The sequence below is a fragment of the Protopterus annectens genome, chromosome 2.part1 (assembly GCF_019279795.1).
Source record: "Protopterus annectens isolate FY-2018-M chromosome 2.part1, PAN1.0, whole genome shotgun sequence".
NCBI classification, from domain to species: Eukaryota; Metazoa; Chordata; order Ceratodontiformes; family Protopteridae; genus Protopterus; species Protopterus annectens.
This window is the reverse complement of record NC_056729.1, coordinates 1,588,054,831-1,588,079,847: the sequence shown is the minus strand read 5'-3', so window position 1 is coordinate 1,588,079,847 and position 25,017 is coordinate 1,588,054,831. Positions and strand designations below refer to the sequence as shown.

At 42.6% G+C, this 25,017-nt stretch overlaps 1 protein-coding gene across 6 annotated transcripts in view; it reads left to right on the top strand.

Annotated features, from left to right (window-relative positions):
- The window catches only part of KIAA2013 (KIAA2013 ortholog), a 453,720-nt gene that overhangs the window by 234,523 nt on the left and 194,180 nt on the right, over nt 1–25,017 (top strand). For 2 of the 6 annotated variants that reach the window (XR_006363653.1, XR_006363654.1), the window contains exon 3: nt 15,127–15,235. The exons of 2 other annotated variants lie outside the window; for them this stretch is intronic. Coding sequence is in view for 2 of the 4 variants with exons in the window: in XM_044063034.1 (XP_043918969.1) it covers nt 15,457–15,591 (135 nt within the window). In the remaining 2 variants the exon portion in view is untranslated. Of the gene's footprint in view, nt 1–15,126; nt 15,236–15,456; nt 15,596–25,017 lie in introns of all 6 variants that reach the window. 2 more of the 6 variants (XM_044063035.1, XM_044063034.1) reach the window with 2 other exon arrangements.

The following is a 25,017-nucleotide window of genomic DNA, read 5'->3' as shown; positions in this document are numbered from 1 at the left end:
AAATTTCTTTCTTGTAAAACAGCCTTCCTTTTGGCAATCACTTCAGCTAGAAGGATATCTGAATTACAGGCTCTTATGGCAGTGGAGCCTTTCATCATCTTTCATGCGGACAGGGCATTTCTGAGGACCAATCCATCCTTTATGCCCAAGGTGGTTTTCATTGTGGCTCTTAATCAGTCCATTTAATTTGCCAACCTTCTTTCCCAATCCACAGAACAAACGGGAACGGATTCTGCATTCCTTGGATGTGCACAGACAACTTAGATTCTACTTGGACAGGACTAAATTTCGAAGGAAATCTGAACAATTGCTAGTAACATTTTCTGCTGTGGCAGAGCGGAAGGATATTTCAAAACAACCCCATTTCTAAATGGATAAGCCATTGCGTTCATTTCTGCTATAAGCACCATGGAAAACCTATCCCCCAGGGGATCAGATCTCTTTTCACCAGGGCTGCATCTACTTCTGCAGCCTTTCTCAGAGGTGTTCCTACCAGGGGTATTCTAGAAGCTGCTACCTGGAGTTCTGTACATACTTTCACCAAGCATTATCATTTACCAATTTTCTCTAAATCCAGAGCTGGCTTTGTCACTGCTGTCTTGCAGGACCTTATAGCTGGTCCTAATGCTGTATAAGGTCCTCCTCCCAACCATAGCTTTGGGAATCTACCCAAATGTTATGACTGCAACAGTGAAACACGAAGAACATAGTACAGTTGTGTACTCGTACCATAAATGTAGATGTTCGAGTGTATTCACTGTTGCAGTCCTGGTTACCCTCCCTTCAGCCCCCTACTTTTTCTCTGGCTCTACCTCAACTTTCTTTTACTCTGCTTAAAAGCCTTTTTTGTGTATTTGCTTTTGGTTGGCGGTATATTTTTGTGTTTTTAATTTTATTTGCTCCCAATTAGGGGGGCACCTGACATCTGGGGCAAGAAAATCTGATATAATGATGTCGGCTGCATGTTTTATACCCCTGACTACCTGACGTCATGGTATGAGGGACAGCAACTGACGCAGGTCCCAAGACTTTGTTAATCAGGTCGACTGAGGGCAACCTGCCAGCAGATTAACCAAATGTAATGACTGCAACAGTGAATACACTCTAACATCTACATTTATGGTAAGTGTACACAACTGTACTTTATCCCTCCCCTGGAGGATGTGTCTTTTGGAGAGATTGTGAAATTAAAGATGGTGCACACTGTCAGGTGCCAGAGATGTGTCCATCTTCCACAGGAGGTGCTTGGACTACATGTTGCTTGAGGAATAAAAGCCTTACAGCAGTTCCTCGAGTGTTGTAGGTATTTGAAGGCTGTTTTGAATTAGTCTCCTTTGAGCCAGATTCACATCCCTTGCGTCAAAGAAACCTGATTAATTTTTAAAGTGTTGACGAATTTTTAAAGTACCTGCCTAAACACCCCAATTACAGATCCAGCAGTAGTTTCCATCAAAACTACAACATTCTCAAAAGCTTACTGCATGACTTGATACATACCCTATAACAGTAAGGCGAGCAAGTCGTGAATAGCTTAGAACAAAAGTTGCATGCTTAATCAGGCCTTGGCCTTAAGAGCTGTAAACTGCCTGATCGACATTATAAAGTATTATGCGATGCAGTTTTTGAGTTGCACAGTAAGTCCATGAGTGTATAAGGCTCACCCAGACAACTTCTAAGGTAAAAAAAAAAGCATACTTTCAAGGTGTAATTCTATTGGTAATCATATTAAGGTTGCATCAGAAGTACAGTAGTGAGAAGAATGCATGGTTCAGAATGCCGGCTTTACCAGAACTTGTCAGTGGACAGCTACTCCATACCCCTTACAATAGGAACTTGATGTTCGCACCCCTCTCAAAAAGAAATAAAAAATAAAAAAAGAAATGGTAAGACATTAGAGTTGTTGGAATTTATTTATTTATATATTTTTTTACCAGGAAATTCCAACTGGACACAGGTCCTTTTTCATCGGAGTCCCAGGGAGAAAAGTTCCACAGAGTGACAGTGATAAATGCTGTACAATAAGAATCTGGTATGTATACAGTGTATGTGATCATGACATGTAAAAAAAAAATACAGGAGCACATTTGGTACGATAAAGTAGTAGCTCTAGAAATAATTATTTAATCTGTCTGTGCCCAGCTGCAGTGAAAACTACCATAATAAAATGTGGCCCTTCTGTGTGTAGTAGTCCAAGGTGGACCAATTTAAAATTACAGTAGCACCTTTGGGGGGGGGGGGCAGATCTGGGGAAGGTAGGGGGAAGGGATGAAGTTCTCTCAACTCAAGATACCCATTCATCTGATATTGTTAATCTTCATTCATTCCTTACTGATGGGTGTCTGTTCCCTCCTGTGAACAGAGTCTGCCACATAAGCTCATGCCAACCAAAAGCCCTCGAGCTAAGCTTTTACCCATAGTGCCCCTCTCCCTGTTACCCCAGATCTCATTTGCCACGTAACCATCAGGATGTGTCAAGCCAGCTCTCAGCTAAGTGCTTTAGAAAGTTCTCTTTTTCTCCTACTTCCCTTACCAACTTGGTAATCTCAAGTACCATTGTTGGTACAGGCCTTTCCTCTCTCTCTCTTTCCCTTCCTTTACTTTTTGAGGTACATTTTTAATACCATTGTTGGTATTTCTGGTTTTATTTTTCATTTTTTCTATTGTATATAAAAAAAAAAACCCTCTTTCTTCTGTACTTTAGTGTTTATTTAGTTATTCCTTTTCTGGTGATTGTTGGCATTTTGAATTTGACTAACCTGATTTGTTTTTCCATCATGTCAGAGAAAAAAGGGAGTACTAAGCAGTGCGATCAGTGTGGTCGCAAAATGCCCAACTCCAACACCACTGTTTCTTGCGTATATTGTCTGGGTGTCCCACACCTTTCAGTTCAGGCTCCTTATGACATATGTAAAGGGTTCAGCTCTCATACCCTGAACGAGAGAAAGAACAAATTAATACTAAAGGTACTTCTAAAACCGCCATTCTCCGAGGCTATTTCTGGGTCGGAAGGCTCTTCCTCTCCAAAGAGAGAACATAAAAAAATGACCACACTGTTCTTTCACCCTCTGGTGATAAGAAGTCTGAAACAAAGCTACAATTACCCAAATTGGCTCCCGACTGCTCCAGGGCCTCAATCGCCCTCCACGGCGCTGTTTTCTGTACCGAAGCTTGTTAGTTCCCCTTCAGCACAGTCTTCAGAAGTTTTGGCCTTGGCACCGGCCACGCCACCGACAATGACTACGGCACCAGCTGTGCCATCATTTTCTACTTCACCCTATTCGGCACCAGACCCTATCCCTACACATGGTACTGTTCTGGAGACCACGGTGCCAATAGAACATCATGCTCGGACCGGATATTCACCCACGGTGGATCCTTTCTTTGGACAACAGTACAACCCTTTTATAGAATGTTCTGACTCCCCATCAGCGATATTGACCCAATCTACCAGGAGCCTCTCCAAGTTGTATGTGGTGCTCTTGTGGATCAGCTGCTGGCGGCCAGAGGGATTGCAGTGCCATCTAAGACTCCCTTCCCATCTGGACTTTGGAGTCTTTCTCCACAGACTCCAACTTATTCTCTTCCTTTTACTTCCTTGCAGGTATCGAAGCTCTCGGCACCGATGCCTCTTGCGGTTCCCACTTCTTTGGTTCCACTGGTGGATCTCACTGATTCCGGAGCAAAACCTTTGGTCTTCAGCTCGTTTGGAGCCGGGCCATCCTCAGGATCGTGACTGGACTATGTGCACTGTGATTCCTAGTATGGCACCTATTTTTTTCACACAGCTGACAGACCACCACAACGGAATTTCGGGCACAAGAGCCTAAAGATTCCCTGCCGTAGGGTGCTCCCTCTTCGGAGTCTTCTTTAGCAGCCCTCACTGAAATGGTACCACTCGAGGATGTAGAAGAGGAAGCACATGGACTCCGCTGAGGGAGTCCCTCACTGAAGATACGGACTACAATGAAGGGGAGAGGTCCCCATGGTTGCCCTCTGAGGATGTGTCCTTTGGAGATGTACTGGAAATTCTAAAGCAGCAGGGGGACTGGAAGCCCAACTCCTCTGAGGAGTCCGTATTCTTGCAATCTTTTCTTGCCCAACCCTCTACTTCTTGGGTGATCCTGCCTGCAGACGAACTAGTCCAACTCGTCATGCAGCACGCATGGAAGAGTCCTGATACTGTCGAACCAATGCCCTGGAGACCAGACAAAATTTTATCTTAACCAGAGGAAAGTCCACATTGATCAAAAGAACTACCAGTAGATGCTGTGGTGGTGGTGGCGGCAGCCACGAGGAAAGTGCTTGCCGAGGAGAGCCAGGCTGTCCATCCCCCAAACAGGGAGTCTCGAGAAGTGGACATATTAGGGAAGCGAGTGTTTGCTTCATCTACCTTTACCGTTCGGTCTTTGAACTGTTTAGCACATTTCACTAGGCTTCAGAAAGACCTAGTCTTGGATCTCTCTGAAACCATAGCAGGAGCAGTCTCTGACGAGGTACGTGACAGTTGCATTGCAGCTTGCAACCCTGGAGTTCATTTCCAACTCGTCCATGCGGGTAATTTCTCATGCAACCGAAGGGTCAGTGAGAGCTGGGGGTTCAGGCGTTGTCATGAGACGTCACGCCTGGATGTTCCTTTGTGAATTTGTGGGCCCTTTTAAGTCTTCTTTTCTTAATGCTCCAGTGGAAGCTTCTTCCCTTTTTGGCCAGAAAGTGAAAGACTCGTTAGCCAGGTGTGCGAAGGATGACAACACCATGTCTGCTGTGGGCGTACATTTTTCCAACCCTCAACGACCCTACTCGGGGAGTCAGAGGAGTGGAAAGATGTTGCACAAGAAATCCCAGGGTCCTTTCCCTGACAGACGTGGAGAGTTTACTCCCCAGAGCAGAGGGGGTAGCTCTTCCGGAAGACGCCCCTACAGAGGCAGAGGGGGTCCACATAACCAGGGATCCAGAGATTCCTTCTCTGGACAGCCCTACCAGTGCTCCTGAAGAGCGGACAATTGCTTTCCTCTGGAAGCAGTCGGGGGACGTTTTTCTCTGCACCACCCTGCCCAGCAAACAACCTCAGATTCTTGGGTGCGGAATATTATAGCCAGAGGTTATCGCATCCCTTTCAATTTTTATCCAAAGTCATCAAGACAAATTCCTGACATTCCACCCAGTCAAAGGGAAGCAGCAGAAGAGATAAGAAAGCTGTTACAAAAAAAAGAGTCTTCCAAGCAGTCCCACCAGACCAAATAGGACCTGGATTCTACTTAAGATTCTTTTTAGTGCCAAAAAAGGCCTGGGACTGGAAACCAATTTTGGGTCTCAGCATTCTGAACAAATTTGTCACCCAAGCAAAATTCCGGATGGTCACGGTTCAGTCCATCATTTCCTTTCTAGAGAAAGATGACTGAATGTGCTCAGTAGATCTTCAGGATGCGTATTACCATATAAAAATGGACATGCGCTCCAGAAGATTCCTTTGCTTCCGGCTGGGAGCCAATTATTACCAAATCTGCACGCTACCCTTTGGACTCTCTATGCCCCCCAGAGTGTTCACCAAATGCATAGCAGTGGTTGCAAATCACTTGAGACTACAAGGATTCTGGGTGTTCCCGTACTTAGACTATTGGCTCCTTACCATCCCCTCCAAGCATCTACTGGTAACAGCCTTAAACTGCACTCTGACACTGCCAGAATTCCTAGGAATCTCTATAAACTGGGAGAAATGCAACCTTACTCCCTCTCAAAACTTGGAATTTATAAGAGCAATGTTCAGTACCCAGTCTTGTCTAGTCTCCCTTCCAGATCACAGATTGGAGAGACTGCGGGCACAACTCTGGGTGATACTCTGTCAGGACTTAGCTTCAGCACAAGCTGTCCTTCAACTTCTAGGTTCGATGGCAGCATCGATTTACAATAGTCCCTCTAGTGAGACTACACATGAGGCACATTCAGTGGCTCCTTCTAACGCAGTGGTATCCAGCGCATCATCCTGTGTCCTTCCAGATCTGCATAACAAACAAATGCAAACAAGATTTAGCCTGGTGGTTGAAGTCAGAAAAAGTCCTTTGGAGTCCTCCTTTCTCCCCATCACAGCCCAAGGCCACAGTGTCCATGGACGCTTCCCTGATAAGGTGGGGGGGGGGCTTTTTCAGGGAAAGACTGTTCAAGGCACGTGGTCCACCTTAGAGGCCAACCTGCATATCAGTGTTCTAGAACTGAGGGCAGTGCTCCTAGCGATGCAGGCATTCCAATCTGTCCTCCCGTCAGGAGCAATTGCTATCCAGTCCGAGTAGTCTGGTACATCAACAAACAAGGGGGAAACAAGTCCTACCCATTGTGTCAAGAGGCCATGAGGATTTAGCAATTGGTGATAGCTTCCGACCCCTTTCTGATGGCAGTGCACATTCCCAGGAATTTTAACATAATCTCAGACGAGCTGAGCAGATGCGTCTTCCGGCCTCACGAGTGGTCTCTCAATCCAACCATAGCAGTGAGGATTTTCAGTCGCTGGGGACAGCCTTGCTGTGACCTGTTCGCCTCCCAGCAAATCACAAATCCAGCAGCTACTTTGCCGTAATCCATGGGACTTCTGTATGCCTACCCTCCTCTTCCCCTGATGCCACAATTTCTAAAGAAAGCCCTTCGCCTGAGAAGCAAAGTGATCCTCATTGCAGCCTACTGGCCATCTCAAGTTTGGTTTCCCTTCCTTTGGCCTTACCTAGTATGCCAAACATGGATTTTGGATCCAGTTCCAGAAGTGATCTCGCACCTGCTGAGGTAGACTCACCCAAACATATCTAGTCTCAAGCTGACAGCTTGGTTTCTCCACTTCCAGTAATTGCCAGGCAAAATAACCTTACTTCTCCGGTACGTCACATCCTTCTGACTTCACATAACCATCCACCAAAAAAATCTGTCATGGCTTTGTGGTAAATCACTTTGTGTATGGAGTGCAGGGTCCTGGGTTTGAGCCTTGCAGACGCAGTTTATTTAGGGGGTTGGGAGGGTGGCCTAATGGTTAGGGTGTTTTCCTTACAAACACAAGGTGCGGGGTTTGAGTCTCACAAGGGTTAATTGGCTAGGCTTAAAATGGCTCACAAGGGCAGTTAGCTTAGTACTAATCTATGAATCTACCTTAGTAAGTGGGAGAAATTGTTCGACTCCTGTTTAATGTAATTTTAGATTATTTGTCAGGTCTTCTTAATTCAGGAGCAGCAGCCTCCACCATTTGAGTACATGTGGCTGCTATCTCAGACTTCTATGATGGATTCCAGGATTCATCCTCATCTCCCATAGTCTCTGGTCTCCCATATCAGACCACCCTTCAAAGAACCTATTGAACCTTTGGGTTTAACATTACTTCTACAGTCCCTAACACAATCACCTTTCGAACCTGCTTCAGCTTGTGATGTAAAGTTTCTATCCTGGAAATCACTATTCCTAGTGGCCATCACTTCTGCAAGATGCATATCTGAGCTTCAGGCCCTCTACATAAAATGCCCATACATGTTTTTTCATAAGGACAGAGTATCACTCCGGACTAACCCTTCCTTTCTGCCAATGGTCATATTGGAATTTACAATTAACCAGACAATTGGTCTACCAGTCTTTTTTCCTAACTACTCAAATAAAGGAGAATATTGTTGTAATTTACTGGATGTACACCAATTACCATTTTATCTGGATAGAAGAAAGTCAGTACATAAATCAGGTGTCTATATCACGTTATTGAAATCTTACTACATCGAATCACTAAAGGTCGACCTCTAGTGATCGATATAGTAAAGCATTGAATAATGCTTAAAAACAAAAAGCAAACAAAAATAAAAACTAACTAGCTGTGCCTCCCACCCCCCCCCACTTAAATATTCCAACTCCGAGACTGCACTGCGTTGAGGCAAATGGAAATCTCCCCCTACGGAGATTTCCGTTTACCTGCACAATGTTCTGCGCTTTCGATGTTGTGGTACCGACAATATCAGCTTTGATATTGTCTGCTTTCGACATCGTGAAGTAGACCCATAAATCAGACCAATTATTTGTTTCCTATTCAGGCCCTAAACTGAGAAACTCTGTTTCTAAAGAAACTTTATTCAAGTGGTTGAGAAACTGCATAACCTTTGTCTACAATCATAAGAAAATTCCACTACCAGGCAAAGTCAAAGCACACTCCATTAGATCAATGAAAATTAACATAATCAGATAAAGAAGTTATGTTCTTACCATAACTTTCCATCTGTGTTGCTCATCTTTATTCATTCATTACGTTCCACTCTCCTTCTCCCCTCCAAGGGGCTCCTAGCGGTTCGGATTTGGTCCAAATCCTGCATTAGGGGATCTGCTCAGAAAAAGTCTCTGCTTTCCTTATCACTGGCAAACTTGATCTGAGGTAACAGGGAGAGGGGCAATATGGTTAAAAGCTTAGCTCAAGAGTTTTTGGCTAGCACAAGCTTATTACATGTCAACTCTGTTCCGAGGACAGAACTGACACCCATCAGTAATGAATGAAGATGAACAGCACAGATGGAACATTATGGTAAGAATGTAACTTTTTTTATCCCACATTCTAGTTTTTAATAACTGCAAAAGTTGGGCAAGGGATATCATTTTGGTGGCTACAGGAGTGAATCCAAAGCCCCCCCCCCCCCAGTAACAGAGGGAGCTTTATACACCAGTTTTTTTCTCACTTTCTGCAGATGAGAACCATAAAGGGTGTTCCCTTTCAGGAACAAGGTGGAGATCTATTCTAGATTTCTCTCAGCTCAGCAAATTCTTAATTTGCCAGGTTCAAGATGTTAAATCTTCAAACACATTCGTTTAACCAAAATCTTAGCTACCCTAAACTTGAAACATACATTATTGTAAATACCCATGCACAAGGCTCGCATACAGTTCCTTGGGTTCATAGTGGGGGAATCAGCACTCTGTATCACTTTCTTGACCTTTGGTCTGTGCACAGTGCGAAGCATATTTACCAGATACGTAGTACTGGTATATGACCACCTCAGGAATCAGGGAAGTTGTTTCTCCATATCTGGTGATTGCCTTATTCTTGTATCTTCTTTCAAGGAGAGGATGCAGAAAGCTGTGGAATACGCTATCCATTGCCTCTCCATTCTGAGTTTTATATAAATATACCCAAACTGAGTTTCATGTTGGGAAGAGTAAATGTTTTGGATACTGAGCACAGCAAGCTCTCACCTCCACAAGACAAAGCTTTGCAACCAAGCCAGTTCTTCTGTATCCTTAGCCAGAAGTTGGTAATCCCAGCACAACTGCAATTGTTTTGAAATCTCTGGGCTACAGCTTAGCTTCTTTCTTTGTTTTCCTTGGTCATGATGCACATGAAGAAAATCCAGTGGTACCTGAAAGGTTCTGTAGGAGCAACACAAGCACTCACTGAGCAAGACTGTACTCTGATCACATCTATCAGAATTCAAATGGTGGTCACAGCTAGTATATAAGAATAAGAATTAGGAGATGCTCTCTTCAGTCCAATAGTAATGGAAGACTGACTACTATAACTTGAATCTAGCTTAGGGGTCCTTGCAGACCTTTACAAGCTACAGGTCAGCACCTGGCAAGCTGCCACCATCAAAAGTCATATCATCCTGAAGGAAGCTGTCATCCTAAGCATGGGGAACTTCAGGATAACCTTACAACCAGTAATCCTGAAGTTGATTGCAGACAGCACCACTGTGAAGTGGTAAATAAATACAGGGAGAGATCCACCCATACCAACTGTGCATGCTAGCAGTGACAACCTGGGAAGCAGTCCATCACGTGAGCTTTCACTTTCGCCCTCAGGCATCCTACATCCCTTTGGACTTGAAAACAGTGTAGCAGATCAGCTTAGCAGGTCAAAGTTAAACAGCCATGATAGATGTAGGCAGCCAGAAATGCACCCAGAAATGCACCTGTGTGCTTCAGCGGGAAACCACTTACTGAAGAGGTTTTGTTTCAAATGTCCATGCAAGAATAATTGAGCAGTAAATACTTTTTCTTTCCACTGACAAGGGACCTCTTGTGCACCATTTGACCCATTTATTTTATTTTGCAGTGTTCTCCAAAAGACCAGATTGGAATTCAGTTTGGTAGTCCCTCTGTAATTCAGGAGGCCATTGTACTGCCTTCTAGTCCTAATTGTCAGAAAGGGATTCACACTGCCTCCTTAAATCTTGTTCTCCTAACCCAAAGGGTGACTTATGCATCCCAATCTAAAGTGTGTGAACCTAGCAGCATGGATGACCTCAGACTGCTTCCCTTCAAGGACAATTTCTCTATGGAAGTACTGCACATTCTACAAGCGGCAGGAAAGTCCAGCACCAGAAAATATTAAGCAGCACTAGAAAATAATATCCAGCTAAATAAGAGGTTTTCTGTGTGCTGTGAATCTAGGGGTGTCCACTCATCTAGAGACATGAAACCAAAAGTCATTATGTAACTTGTCAAGTTTCATTTAAAAAGTTATAAACAGCAGCCCAAGAGGTAAATCTTCCGTTGCTAGAAAATAACTGGCAAAAATAAAATATGTACAAAAGCAACGGAACGAACAAGGCAGAATCCAGGCAAGAGGCAAAAGCACAAAAGTCAGTGTCCCTGTATAAGCACAAAAGTCAGTAATGCTTTATAAAAGCACAACAATCAAAAATGCTGTATAAAATCATTCATCATTCATCATGGCAAGGAATCCAAGAACCACGCAAGAAGTCTTCAAATAATAAAAGCAATCCGCAGGTTTAATAAAAACTGGTAAGCGCTTTCGCTGTAGAGCTTCTTCAGACCAAGTACAAACTAAAGGAATCACACTATATATACACATATTATCAAAACTTCATTCAATCAAAGGCTGTTCAAAGTAATTAAAAAATTAGAAAGTAGCAGACACTTAACTGAATCATTCATCTAAAATGAATGAGTGCGCATTCATTCAAATTGCAAAGCAAGCAAGATAAGCAATACTAAAACACATGCTAAAATAGCTGCACTAAAATCTGTCTAATAAAGAAACAAAAAAAAAAAATATATATATATATAGTAAATGAATGAATATATAATGCAATGCTCTTAAATGAACTATACTAAACCAGAATGTATAAATATATATACAAAAATAAATATATGTAAATATACATACAAATATCATACAGTTCCAAAAATCATTTATGTAACCTTCTTTTCTTTAATAAAAGGCCCTTTCATTAAGGCCTTTTCCTCTGTCAGCACGAAGTATAACAATCGAACAGGTTTCTCTATGCTCAATATGTGTCAGGATATCACCTTCTCTAATACTGGGATGAATAATTTCAATGACTCTGAAATTAAAGGTGTGAGTGTTACTCTGTTCTAACACATGCTTCGAGAGTGCATTATGTAAAGAGCTTTTTCTAATATGATATATATGCTCCCTCATTCTATCACGGAGCACCTTGTTGGTTTTGCCAACATAAAAAGAACTACAGGCTGTGCACTCTGCTAAGTAAGTAAACAACATGGGGGGTCGTGCAGTTCGCTTCTACTTTAAAAAAGAACTCTTTACGAAGATCTGGATGATAGAAAACATTAGATGTGTTAATAAACATACAAAAATTACAGGTACCACATGGCATAGTGTGCCCCATAACAGGGGTCATGTTGACAGAATTCCTGTCATAACACAAGAGCCTCCTCAAGTTTTTATGATTCTTGAATCTAAACTTGGGAATATCGCCCACTATCCATCATCATCAACTTTTAAATGGGCCAATGCTGTGCAAAAAGATCAGTAACTTGTCTATAATCGCTTGTAAAAAAACAGTGGAATTTTAACTTTATTCATGGTATTATTTTGATCATTGACGAAACCTGCCTCCAAGGCAGGTCCAAAATATGGTCTCGCCGTGGTTAGCCTCAAATCTTCGAGGTCTGACCATTGTTTGCTGATTTCACTAGCAGTGCATCCCCTGTCCAATAGCTTTCTATGCAAACCAGCAAGCTCCTGCTGGAAACCATCCAAAGATGGATTTAACCTAGAGGCCCTCATTCCCTGTCCTCTGATTTAAATTTCTAAAAATATAACCAGGATGCATGCTGGACCTAAAAAGAAAGGCATTTCTATGACATGTCTTACGATGTATACCTGTATTAATTGTGTGCTCATCCAACTTTTCAATATAAATGTCCAGAAACTCAATACGAGTATAAGACCAATTGTAAGTAAACTTAAGACAGTCAGTTAAATTATTAATAACATTAAAAAATTGTACCAAGTAATCAGGTGACCCTCGCCATAACAAAAACAAGTCGTCGACAAAACGTCGATAAAATAACACATGTTCCTTAAAACGTGTAAGAGGGAATAACATATTAAGCTCCCAATGGGCATCTTTTTGCACAGCATTGGCCCATTTTACAAGTTGATGATGATATAGCTAGGATAGTGGGCGATATTCCCAAGTTTAGATTCAAGAATCATAAAACTTGAGGAGGCTCTTGTGTTATGACAGGAATTCTGTCAACACGACCCCTGTTATTGGGCACACTATGCTATGTGGTACCTGTAATTTTTGTATGTTTATTAACACATCTAATGTTTTCTATCATCCAGATCTTCGAAAAGAGTTCCTTTTTAAAGTAGAAGCAAACTGCATGACCCCCCCCCCCCCCCCATGTTGTTTACTTAGCAGAGTGCACAGCCTGTAGTTCTTTTTATGTTGGCAAAACCAACAGGGTGCTCCGTGATAGAATGAGGGAGCATATATATCATATTAGAAAAAGCTCTTTACATAATGCACTCTCGAAGCATGCGTTAGAACAGGGTAACACTCACACCTTTAATTTCATAGTCATTGAAATTATTCATCCTAGTATTAGAGAAGGTGATATTCTGACACATACTGAGCATAGAGAAACCTGTTGGATTGTTATACTTCGTGCTGACAGAGGAAAAGGCCTTAATGAAAGGGCCTCTATTAAACCTTTATTAAAGAAAAGAAGGTTACATAAATGATTTTTGGGACTGTGATATTTGTATGTATATTTACATATATTTATTTTTGTATATATATTTATACATTCTTGTTTAGTATAGTTCATTTAAGAGCATTATGTAACCATTCATTTACTCTTTCTCTCTATATCTATATATATATATATATATATATATATATATATATATATATATATATATATAGATATAGATATAGATATATATAGATATAGATATAGATATATATATATATATATATATATATATATATATATATTTTTTTTTTGTTTGTTTTGTTTTTCATTCGACAGATTTTAGTGCAGCTATTTTAGCATGTGTATTAGTATTGCTTATCTTGCTTGCTTTGCAATTTGAATGAATGAGCATTCATTCGTTTCAGATGAATGATTCAGTTAAGTGTCTGCTACTTGCTAATTTTTTAATTACTTTGAACAGCCTTTGATTGGATGACATTTTGATATTATGTGTATATATAGTATGATTCCTTTAGTTTGTACTTGGTCTGAAGAAGCTCTGCAGCAAAATCGCTTAACAGTTTTTATTAAACCTGTGGATTGTTTTTATTATTTGAAGACTTCTTGCGTGGTTCTTGGATTCCTTGCCATGATGAATGATGTTATACAGCATTTTTGACTGTTGTGCTTTTATACAGCATTACTGACTTTTGTGCTTATACAGCGACACTGACTTTTGTGCTTTTGCCTCTTGCCTGGATTCTGCCTGGTTCGTTCCGTTGCTTTTGTACATATTTTATTTTTGCAAGTTTCATTTAAGGCAGATCCATCTACCAATTTGGCTTACATGGGTCAAGAGGGGGGTGCATGAGGAAGTAACAGTGACAGACCATTCAAATGTCAGTTTTCTAAAGTGATACTCAGATGGGGGAAAATATTTTGTACCTCTTTGGTATTATATATTCCAAAGATATGCATCTGGAGCGTTTCTCCCCAGGCCTTTGTTGAAAATAGGCTGTGTCCTAGTTGGACTTTCCTGGTCAACAAATGTTAAATAAAATATGTATATTTTTTATTTTATACATTTATTAACCAGGTAAGCCCACTGGACACGAGGACTAGTCAGGGAGCCCTTTCTGGTAAAGTGACTTCAGAGTGATACAGAAGGCAAATGGAGAAGGAAAGAATAAAATCCTACACAGTTACATTACCTGACAAGAACTAACGATTGCAGTCAGTCTTATCCTTTATTTGTCTGTCATGCCAAAGAAATAGGACAGGCCTGTCTCTAAGCAAACACTGTCAAAATGAATAGCAAACGTCATGACCTTTTGAGAATACACTGGGGAATAACTACCTGGATAGGCAAGTCAGCCCATTGTGCCAGGGCAACTGCAACCACAGCAGTCTTTTTTTTCAAACAATGAATATTAGCTCAGAGTATTTGCTTGGCTACTGTATGGACAAAAATGAACATATTTCCCAGGCATTGCAAGCTGGGCGTGCAGGTCAAGATCGTGGTAGAGTTCTGGACTTCTGACCTGCAGAGTCTTTTGTGATCTTCTCTTCCCTGTGAGGGTAGCTATTGCTTTATTACTCTTCCCAAGTATAAGAAATTATACTGCAACAGTGACTCCTGCATTTAGATGTAATACAGTTGTGCAAGTGTAGTTATGTTAACTATAGAGGTTCATGTAGGATTGCTCCTGCAGCATGCAGTTAAGCTCTTTCCCCTATCTTTCCAGAGAGCTTTACCTTTTCTGCCTGTAGCAGGCAGGGCAGTGCAGGACATGAATCGCAATTTACATGTTTGTATGTTACTAAATTTTCAAGGTGTGCCCTCCAACCCCCTACCACACCACACCTCATAATATTTCAGGCATCTTATTCCAAAGAGTCTGAAGGTAGGGAAGATGGCCACTTAAGTCCCCGGGGATTTACAAAGTGTACTGGATAGCAGCTATACAGCTAAAAATGACAAAGTAGTATGGGCTGCTGTCCCTTTTTAGATGTTTGTCAACTGACAAAGCAGACTCGAGGAGTCCAGAAGCTCATGAAGTGAGACCCTATAGGTAGAAATCTGCCTATGGAAAATTCCCACGAATAACCAGTTATACTACACCAGTGACCCTACTTTAATTTCTAAAGTTACGATAAGTATTCTCCTGTAACTGTACTTTGCTTATCTTTTAGGATATTTACTTAAGGGACAGTGCATGAAGTTCATCTTGGAGCTTTCAACAGGCGCATTTAAAAATTCACTGGAAGTCTTTTTGCCAGATTAGTTTAAAGAGTGGTATAGGTAAGTACTGTCCACCTCAGTTTGAAAGCCCTTGAAGTTTCATGTTGGACACTGAACATGTTAAATTGATGTGTGTAGTAAAAGCCAACAACTGTGCTGACGAACTGCTTAGAACTTAGTGGTATATTTTCACTTGTAGAAGTCTAGACAAACGGCAGACTTGATGGAAACTTGGAGCACAATATGATACCAGGCTTATTAATCCATTTTTACTTCTACAGCAGAGATGTGACCAGGAGATCTCAGAGTGCAGTGGTCAGGTACTGGACATAGAGTCCAGTGTGAAAGCTGAAGACACTTCACTCAGAGGCCCACAACCACCTGTCGGTGATGGCCAGCACACCAAGGCTAAATGATGAGGTTTTTGTATTGGGTTATTGTTTACTATTTCCTTTTACTGTGGATTTCTGGGCCTCCCTTCAGATTTCTTTCTCTCTCAAGTCCATTGTTTCGGTGCCTACCGACATGTCAGTCCCCTTGTTAAGTTTGAATGCTTCAGAGCCTACTGTGAAATGTTAGTGTTCTGAGTTTCGCACATTGTTTCCTTGACTAAGGCTTTGGTCTGTGTCTTGATATTTTAAATTGTAAATTCAAAAGTGTTCATATTTTTTTTCTTAACTGAGTACATCATTCTTGAATGATGCATTAAGTATTTTCCTGTAATTGGCTTTACTAAAAAAGGTGTGGTACATTTGATTTTTTTTTTCTGGATTTTGGCCATTTTTAGACTATAGTTGAAAGTTTAAAATTCACATCATCTATAATTGTAGTCGCTTGTTGAAGTCCCAGATAGTTTTGTTGATAAGGTTTCATTAATAGTGTATCATTTGTATATTCTTAAAGCAGACAAGCACGAATGCAGCATACTTAATGAAGTCTACTGTAGCTTTTTATGATGGTATTTCCATTTATAGTTAAAGAGAAGACACTTAGCTAAATTTTAAAAGGCCCTTGAAGAACGTAAGTAAAAGAAAAGCCTGTCAGCTTTCATTTACTGTTTTTCAGAGTAGATGTATCCTTCAGGAAAATAATTTTCTTCTGAAAAGAAGCATCCTTTGTTACAAAAATCATCTAAAGGCTTTACATAAAAAAACACAATTTTTTCCACAATCTTTGACTAAATTAGCAAGACCAAATAAAAGATGCCCATTCTTATCACTGTTGCAGTATTCTTTCTCTTGGGATATCTTCCCAGGGATGGTCAAACATCCGGCCAGCCTACCAGAGCCCTTTACATCTTCCAGGTACCGTTCATCAGATGTATGTTCTACTTGTATGCTGTAGGGTACATATGTGATAGGAGTGCCTAATCCTTATAACTTTTGTCATCAGTCCAAACAGTACCTCTGAATTCAGTCTGTATGACATTCACCAAGTTGGTTTATCTACTGAGCCTTCTAAAAGATAAGTACCCCAATGGTGTTTCTTCTTTCCTCCCTGAAGTTTGTTTTTTCATACTATCCAGGAAGGAAAAATGTATGGGAGGCCAATTCCTCATATAGACATGAGAAGTACTTTTGGTGATACACACGACCATTCCCAATATGAGATTTGTCAGGTTCTCGTTTCCAAGACATTCCACAGTCGTGTCATCCTTCTCTGGCTTTCTTATGTCTGAAGCTTTTGGCTCAAGGTACCATAGCTGGAGCTGCCTGACCTGGCATTCAGCTGCCACTTAAGAAAAAAGCCCAAAAGGTACATACATATCCTGCTGCTGTCCGTCCTCCACCGGATATCTCCATCAGGTTGGATACAGAACCTGGGGACCATCCATTGTCAATGTCAGTTCCCCCTGCCATGTGCCAGTTAGAGGTTGACACACAGTTGTTTACCTGCCCATCCACTGAGGTTGTGCATACATCTGGTACAGATACAGAGGGGGAGCCAGGGCTGATTACATCTTAGGGGCCTAAGGCGATTTCTGAAATATTAGTTGGGGCAGAGGTGCCTTTTACCCTCATCAACTCTAGACTGGAATCTGAACCCCGTAGGCTTGTTAAAGCAGATATTTCGTTAAAAAAGAAACAGAAAAAATTTGGCTCCTATGGCTAAGGATCCCAACAAAGAGCGTCAGGACTTCTCTCAGGATCCCAACAAAGAGTGTCAGGACTTCTCTCAGGGACTTTTCAATGCACTTATGGCCCTGAAACCCCCAGAAGGGTATTTTTTTCTCTGCTTCTACCCCCTTGTTCTCCACCCCTTGTAAAAGGCCTAGGGATTCTGTTTATTCTGATGAACAGTTGAATTTTGGTGAAGAGTCTTTGGCATACTCCTCGCAGATCTATTCTCCTCTCACCTTGGGGTCTGATGCTGGGTTCACTGTCCCCTGATCCACATTTTGAGGCATTATCTTTTGGGGATACAAGCCAAATTGTGGCCAGACAGATTTTGTAAAGTCCCTGAGGATCACACGTATTTGTATAAAAGTCATTCATATGATCCTCTTAGTCTTTCCATGTCCACAGATAAGCCATCCAAACTGTTATTCTCTTCCAAGATTTTACCTTATGATAAGGACAGCCATGCTATGGAGAGGAATGGGACAAGGTGTATACTACTGTTACTTTGACCTTCAGGGCCATATACTACTGTTACTTTGACCTTCAGGGCCATTAGTTATCAGACCCACATAACTAGGTATGTCCTGGCTGATGTTCTTCATCTCACATTGCTGCAGTCCTTACATATGGGTAGTCCGCTGTCCTCGGTCGGCCCGAATATCAAAGTATTAGGCTGACGTCGGTCAAGGCGCTTAAGACTGACATCAGGACGTCGGGGTACAAATGCGCATGACCGACGTCATATCCTCAGTCTTTTTTGCCGCATGGTCCGATGCAGAAGCAGCGTTGCAAGTGCCGTTCGGCGTTCTGAAATTTTTCGGAGTTTCAGACCGAGTCAAAGTTGGCTAAGTACCCCGTTGGGGAATATTTTAGATGTTCTTCATCTCACATTGCTGCAGTCCTAACACTTGGGTAGTCCGCTGTCCACGGTCGGCCCGAATATCAAAGTATAAGGCTGACGTCGGTCAGGGCGCATTTAAATGACGTCAGAACGTCAGGGTACAAATGCGCATGACCGGCGTCATATCCTCAGTCTGTTTTGCCGCATGGTCCGATGCAGAAGCAGCATTGCAAGTGCTGGTTGGCGTTCTGAGATTTTTCTATTTAGAAGTTTCAGACCGAGTTCAAAGTTGGCTAAGTACCGAGTTGGGGAATATTTTTGTTTTTTCTTGCCTCAGTCATTTACCGGATGTCAGTTCGCATTAATAGCTTTCAAGGAATTCCTTCTTCCAGGACAGGTGTTGATTCTAACAGACAACACAACTGTCATGTGGTACATCAACAAGCAAGGGGGAACACATTCTTATCCTCTATGCAGGCAAACAATGATTTTGTGGGAGACTGCTCTCAGTTTACAGCTCAATCTTCAGGCAAGGTTTCTGCCAGGAGCACAGAACTCCTTAGCAGATGTGTTGAGCAGACGAATTATGGATCCCCACGAGTGGAAATTGGATCCTCATGTATTTCAGAAATTGACAGTGTCATGGGAACTCCAGACATAGATCTGTTCACTTCTCCACTAAACCATCAGCTGCCAAAGTTTTGCACAAAAGGTTTCATCCCACAGCTTGGAAAGCGGATGCTCTTTCTTTCAATTGGAGCAATCTTCATGTGTATGCCTTTCCACCTCTGCCTCTCCTCCCAAAGGTACTTCTGAAGGCCAGACAGGACAAGCCAAGGATGATTTTAATAGCTCCAGATTGGCCTCGACAGCACTGGTACCCATTACTGAGAAGTCTAGTACGGAAGCCTCCATGGCCTTTGCCTTCGATTCCACACCTGTTGTCACAGGAAGACAGCCATTTGCTCAATGTCAAACTTCGCTCTCTTCACCTCACAGCCTGGCATATTCTGTTTTGAACCATAAAAGGTCTCAACTTCCACAACAAGTTTTGAATGTGATTTTGGAAGCTAGAAGGCCTAGTACAAGGAAAGTGTACGCAGTTAAATGGAAGAGATTTTTGTTTTGGAGTGCAGCAAAGGATTTTGATGTTTCTGAGCCTAATTTAAGTGTGGCTCTTCAATATCTTACTGAGTTACTGGGCAAAGGTTTGTCCTTCTCTTCTATTAAAGTTCATGCTGCAGCAATTTCAGCTCACTATGATTGCGACCCGCCATTGTTTTCTCATCCTTTGTTCAAGCAATTTCTCAGAGGGGCAAAGAATATCAGACCCCCACGAAGAGCTCCTGCTCCTGCTTGGGATCTCAATTTTGTGTTGGAGAAACTCACTCTACAACCTTTTGAGCCTGCAGCTACTGCTGAGTTGAAATATTTATCATGGAAGACTGCTTTTTTATTGGCCATTACCTCTGCAAGAAGGGTTTCTGAATTGCAGGCCATTATGGCAGTTGAGCCTTTCTTGATTTTCCATAAGGATAGGGTATCATTACGTACTAATCCTTCCTTTATGCCTAAGGTGGTTTCTAGTGTGGCTTTAAACCAGACTATTCATTTGCCTACCTTTTATGTAAATCCCCTAAATAAAGGGGAAAGGATTTTTCACACTTTGGATGTACACAGGCAGTTGCGTTATTATTTGGACAGGACTAAAGGGTTCAGGCAGTCTCAGCAGTTGTTTGTTTCTTTTGCTTTGAGTTCTCAGAGCAAGCCTGTGTCAAAACAAACTATTTCTAAGTGGATTGGGTTTTGCATTGCTTTCTGTTATTCCCATCATGGCAAGGAGGTTCCAACTGGGATTAGGCCTCATTCCACTAGGGCTACTGCCACTTCCACAGCTTTTTTGAGGGGAGTGGCAACCAAGGATATTTTAGAGGCAGCTACTTGGAGTTCTGTGCATACCTTCTCTAGGCATTATCACCTGCCACTTTACTCTAAGTCCAGGGCTGGTTTTGCCACTGCGGTTTTGCAGGGCATTTTGGCAGCTCCTGCTTCCTTATAGTTAGCCATCCTCCCTTATCTCTGCTTTGGGATTCTACCCAAGTGTTAGGACTGCAGCAATGTGAGATGAAGAACATAGTACAGTTTTGTACCTACCATAAATGTAGATGTTCAAGATCCACATTGCTGCAGTCATTGCCCTCCCTCCTTCCCCTCTGTGCTTGGAGGTGGTTGTGTGGGTTGGGTTGTACATATTGTGTGTATTATATCTATTGTACATATAGTTAGTGCAAGGGTGGTTGGTTCTTTGTTTGCTGTCTTTTGGTTTTGACCTTTCTTTTTAAGGTCTTCTGACATCTGGGGCAAGAAAAGACTGAGGATATGACGCCGGTCATGCGCATTTGTACCCTGACGTTCTGACGTCAGTTAAATGCGCCCTGACCGACGTCAGCCTTATACTTTGATATTCGGGCCGACCGTGGACAGCGGACTACCCAAGTGTTAGGACTGCAGCAATGTGGATCTTCGAACATCTACATTTATGGTAGGTACAAAACTGTACTTTTTTTCTTGCCTCAGTGGTTTACCGGATGTCAGAAAAAGTGAATAACTGTATTTCTTGTGGGAAGCAGATACCGCATAGGGATTATCATTCTTTGTGTATTCCTTGTTTGGGGCCTGAGCACGACGTTGTTGGGTGTCGCTTTTGTGCTAGGTTCAATAAGCGCACTATTAAGCGAAGGTTAGATTGTGCTAGGTTGGTCTTCGGGAAGCGGTGCAATTATAATATGCCATCGGATTCTCCGGCGCCCGCTTCTTCGAAGAAGCGCAAAGACAAAGCAGCTAAACCCAGGCAAGAAGAGTCGTCCGTACCGGACGCCGGTTCTTTAGAGGAGTCAGTGGAACCGGTGGTTCCGACGGAGGCTTCTCTGGAGTCCCAGGGGGAGACTTTGATGTTTCAGGATGTGGCCTCTCAGGAGGCAGGCCAGGCTGAAGGGGCTTCTCAGGTTACTGTACTCCCCTTCCTTCCTAGGGTGGTTAGGCCCTCTCCTTCTGTTTCCAAGGCTTCTCCCAGAGGCAGGCCAGGTTTAGCTTCTGTTGGTGTCACTCCTAGTTCAGCAGGGTCTGTGCCCAAGAAGCACATGCTTAAAATGGCAGAAGATTTAATTACTTTGATTAGAGGTTCTTTGCCCCCTCCTGATAAGAGGCCTAGGGTGGAGCCAGAGTTGGGGAGTTTTGAGCAGGCTTCGGATGTTTCAGAGTCTTCGGCTGAAGACTTGCAGGAGTACTCTCCTTATTCTGATTCTGATGCAGATGATTCGACTCCTTCTGCTTCTCCTCCAGAGGATTTTTCTTTTTCAGAGACTCTTCATTCCATGAGGGAACATTTTAAGTGGGAAGGTCAGGACTTCTCTGATTCCAGGAAAAGGCTTAGGGAATTTTTGCTTTTGCCCCAGCATAGGCCCTTGGCTAAACCCCCTGTTCTGGATGTTGTGGAAGATGTGTTTGCAGAGGCTTCACTTAATCCTGATTCTTTGCCTCCTGCTCCTGTTAAACCGGATAGGTATTACAGGGTGCCTGAGGCTCATAAATATCTTTATAAGAGTCCTAGGGTGGACCCAGAAACTGTTAGTCAGGGACCTAAGGGTGTCAAGGCCTCTGTTGTAAAGAATCCGGTTCCTCCAGATAAAGAGGCCAGAGCTTTGGATAGATGGGGAAAGAAAGTCTATACTTCTTCCACCTTAGCTATGAGGGCTTTGAATTGCCAGTTTCACATGTTGAAATATCAAAACTATCTTCTTTCTCAATTGAAGTCTAAGGTAGATGCTCTGGCGGAAGGCATTGAGTGTAAAGAATTGCAAGATTTGGTGCATGTCTCTGAACAAGTGGGTAAGCATTCTTTACAATGTGGTTTTGATGCTGTACAGGCCTCGTCTAGGGTGGCTGCCACTGGTTCAGTTCTTCGCAGGCACGCCTGGCTGAGGGATCAGAATTTATCTGACCATGTTAAGACAAGGATTTTGGATGCTCCTTTACAGTCTGATGTGTTGTTTGGTTCACCTGTGGAGTCAGTCTTGAAGAAAATGGAAGACAAGGCTAAGTCTATGCAGGCTGTTAAAGATTTTTTGCAGGTTCAGCCTCCGAAGTTTAGTAGGAATTGGCCTGCTAAGGGGTGGACGTATCCTTCTTATGATTCTCAGTCTAGGGGTAGATCTAGACATGGTAGGGGTAGAGCTCAGAGTTCCTTCAGACCTAGAACAGGGAGTTCACCTGCACAATCTTCGGGTGAGGGCAGGGGCCAGTCCTTTCGTAAACAGGCCCAATGACCTACCTTTTCAGCTGCCAGATCCTTCTTGCCTGGCAGCACCTTTGGGAGGAAGGTTGGCACTCTTCAAGGAAAATTGGAGTTTGATTACCCAAGACAGATGGGTATTGGATATCATACACCAAGGTTACAAGGTTTATTTCCATACCTTGCCTCCTTTCAAAGGCATGCCGGACATTCCTCCTCAGCAAAGACTAGAGGCTCACAAACAAATTTCTCTGCTACTTCAAATAGAGGCCATACAACCGGTCCCTCTGCCAGAAGTGGGCCTAGGATTTTATTCTCGCCTGTTCCTAGTACCAAAGAAGGGGAACACGTGGAGACCAATTTTGGATTTATCTATCCTCAACACATATCTGGACATTCCCAAGTTCAAAATGTTGACGTTACAACAGCTTTTACCTCTGCTGGGCAAAGATCACTGGATGGTGACTCTGGATCTCAAGGAGGCTTACCTTCATGTTCCTATCAGGCTCAGTTGCAGGAAGTATCTGCGTTTTCGGGCTGGGACTTCTCATTATCAGTTCTCTGCATTGCCCTTTGGCTTATCTACTGCCCAGAGTGTTCACAAAGGTTCTGGCTCCAGTGATAGCTTTCTTCAGGCTAAGAGGAATACAGATCTATCCTTATTTGGACGATTGCCTGATTCTGGCCCAAGAAAAGGACGAACTTCTTCATCATTTACAGTATGTGATAGCAGTGCTAAGATGCCTGGGGTATTCTGTGAACGAAATAAAGTCCAGTCTAGTACCCTCTCAGGACATGTGCTTTCTGGGTGTGAGACTGAATACAGCATCCCAGATGGCCTTTTTGACCCCGGACAAACAAAAGAATCTTTCGCTTTACTTCCATCAATTGTCTCATCAGTCCAGGCTGACTACAAGGACAGTCCTTCAAGCCTTGGGGTTCATGGCATCTTGTATTCTGGTGCTTTCCAATGCCAAACTGCATATGAGGAAGCTACAATGGTATCTCAAAAATGTATGGACACAGCACTGCCAAGATATGGACACTGTCATTCAGATAATACCTTGCATTCAAAAGGAATTTTTGTGGTGGGCTCAGGAATGTCACCTAAACAAGGGACTCTCTGTGACCCGGCCAGAGGCGAGTCAGATTCTAACGACAGATGCCTCAGACAAAGCTTGGGGAGCTCATCTAAATGGAAAGTGGGTACAAGACACGTGGCCTGCCAGACTTCAACATCTACATATCAACTTGAAGGAGATGTTAGCAGTCCAATTTGCATTAATAGCTTTCAAGGATTTACTTCTTCCAGGGCAGGTGTTGGTTCTAACAGACAACACAACTGTCATGTGGTACATCAACAAGCAAGGGGAACATTCTTATCCTCTATGCAGACAAGCAATGATTTTGTGGGAGACTGCTCTCAGTTTACAGCTAAATCTTCAAGCAAGGTTTCTGCCGGAGCACAGAACTCCTTAGCAGATGTGTTGAGCAGACAAATTATGGATCCCCACGAGTGGAAATTGGATCCTCATGTATTTCAGAAATTGACAGTGTTATGGGGAACTCCAGACATAGATCTGTTCGCTTCTCCACTAAACTACCAGCTGCCAAAGTTTTGCACAAAAGGTTTCATCCCACAGCTTGGAAAGTGGATGCTCTCTCATTCAATTGGAGCAATCTTCATGTGTATGCCTTTCCACCTCTGCCTCTCCTCCCAAAGGTACTCCTGAAGGTCAGACAGGACAAGCCAAAGATGATTTTAATTGCTCCAGATTGGCCTCGACAGCACTGGTACCCATTACTGAGAAGTCTGATACGGGAGCCTCCATGGCCTTTGCCTTCGATTCCTCACCTGCTGTCTCAGGAGAACAGTCATTTACTCAATGTCAAACTTCACTCTCTACATCTAACAGCCTGGCATATTCTGTTTTAAACCCTGGAGGGTCTCAGCTTCCATAGCAAGTTTTGAAGGTTATTTTGGAGGCCAGAAGGCCTAGTACAAGGAACGTGTACGCAGATAAATGGAGGAGATTTTTATTTTGGAGTACAGCAAAGGAATTTGATGTTTCTAAGCCTAATTTAAGTGTGGCTCTTCAATATCTTACTGAGTTACTGGACAAAGGTTTGTCCTTCTCCTCTATTAAGGTTCATGCTGCAGCAATTTCTGCTCACTATGACTGTGACCCACCATTGTTTTCTCATCCTTTGTTTAAGCAATTCCTTAGAGGGGCAAAGAATATAAGACCCCCACGTAGAGCTCCTATTCCTGCTTGGGATCTCAATTTTGTGTTGGAGAAACTCACTCTACAACCTTTTGAGCCTGCAGATACTGCCGAGTTGAAATATTTATCATGGAAGACTGCTTTTTTGTTGGCCATTACCTCTGCGAGAAGGGTTTCTGAATTACAGGCCCTTATGGCGGTTGAGCCTTTCTTAATTTTCCATAAGGATAGGGTATCTTTGCGTACTAATCCTTCCTTTATGCCTAAAGTGGTTTCTAGTGTGGCTTTAAACCAAACTATTCATTTGCCTACTTTTTATGCAAACCCCAAAATAAAGGGAAAAGATTTTGCACATTTTGGATATA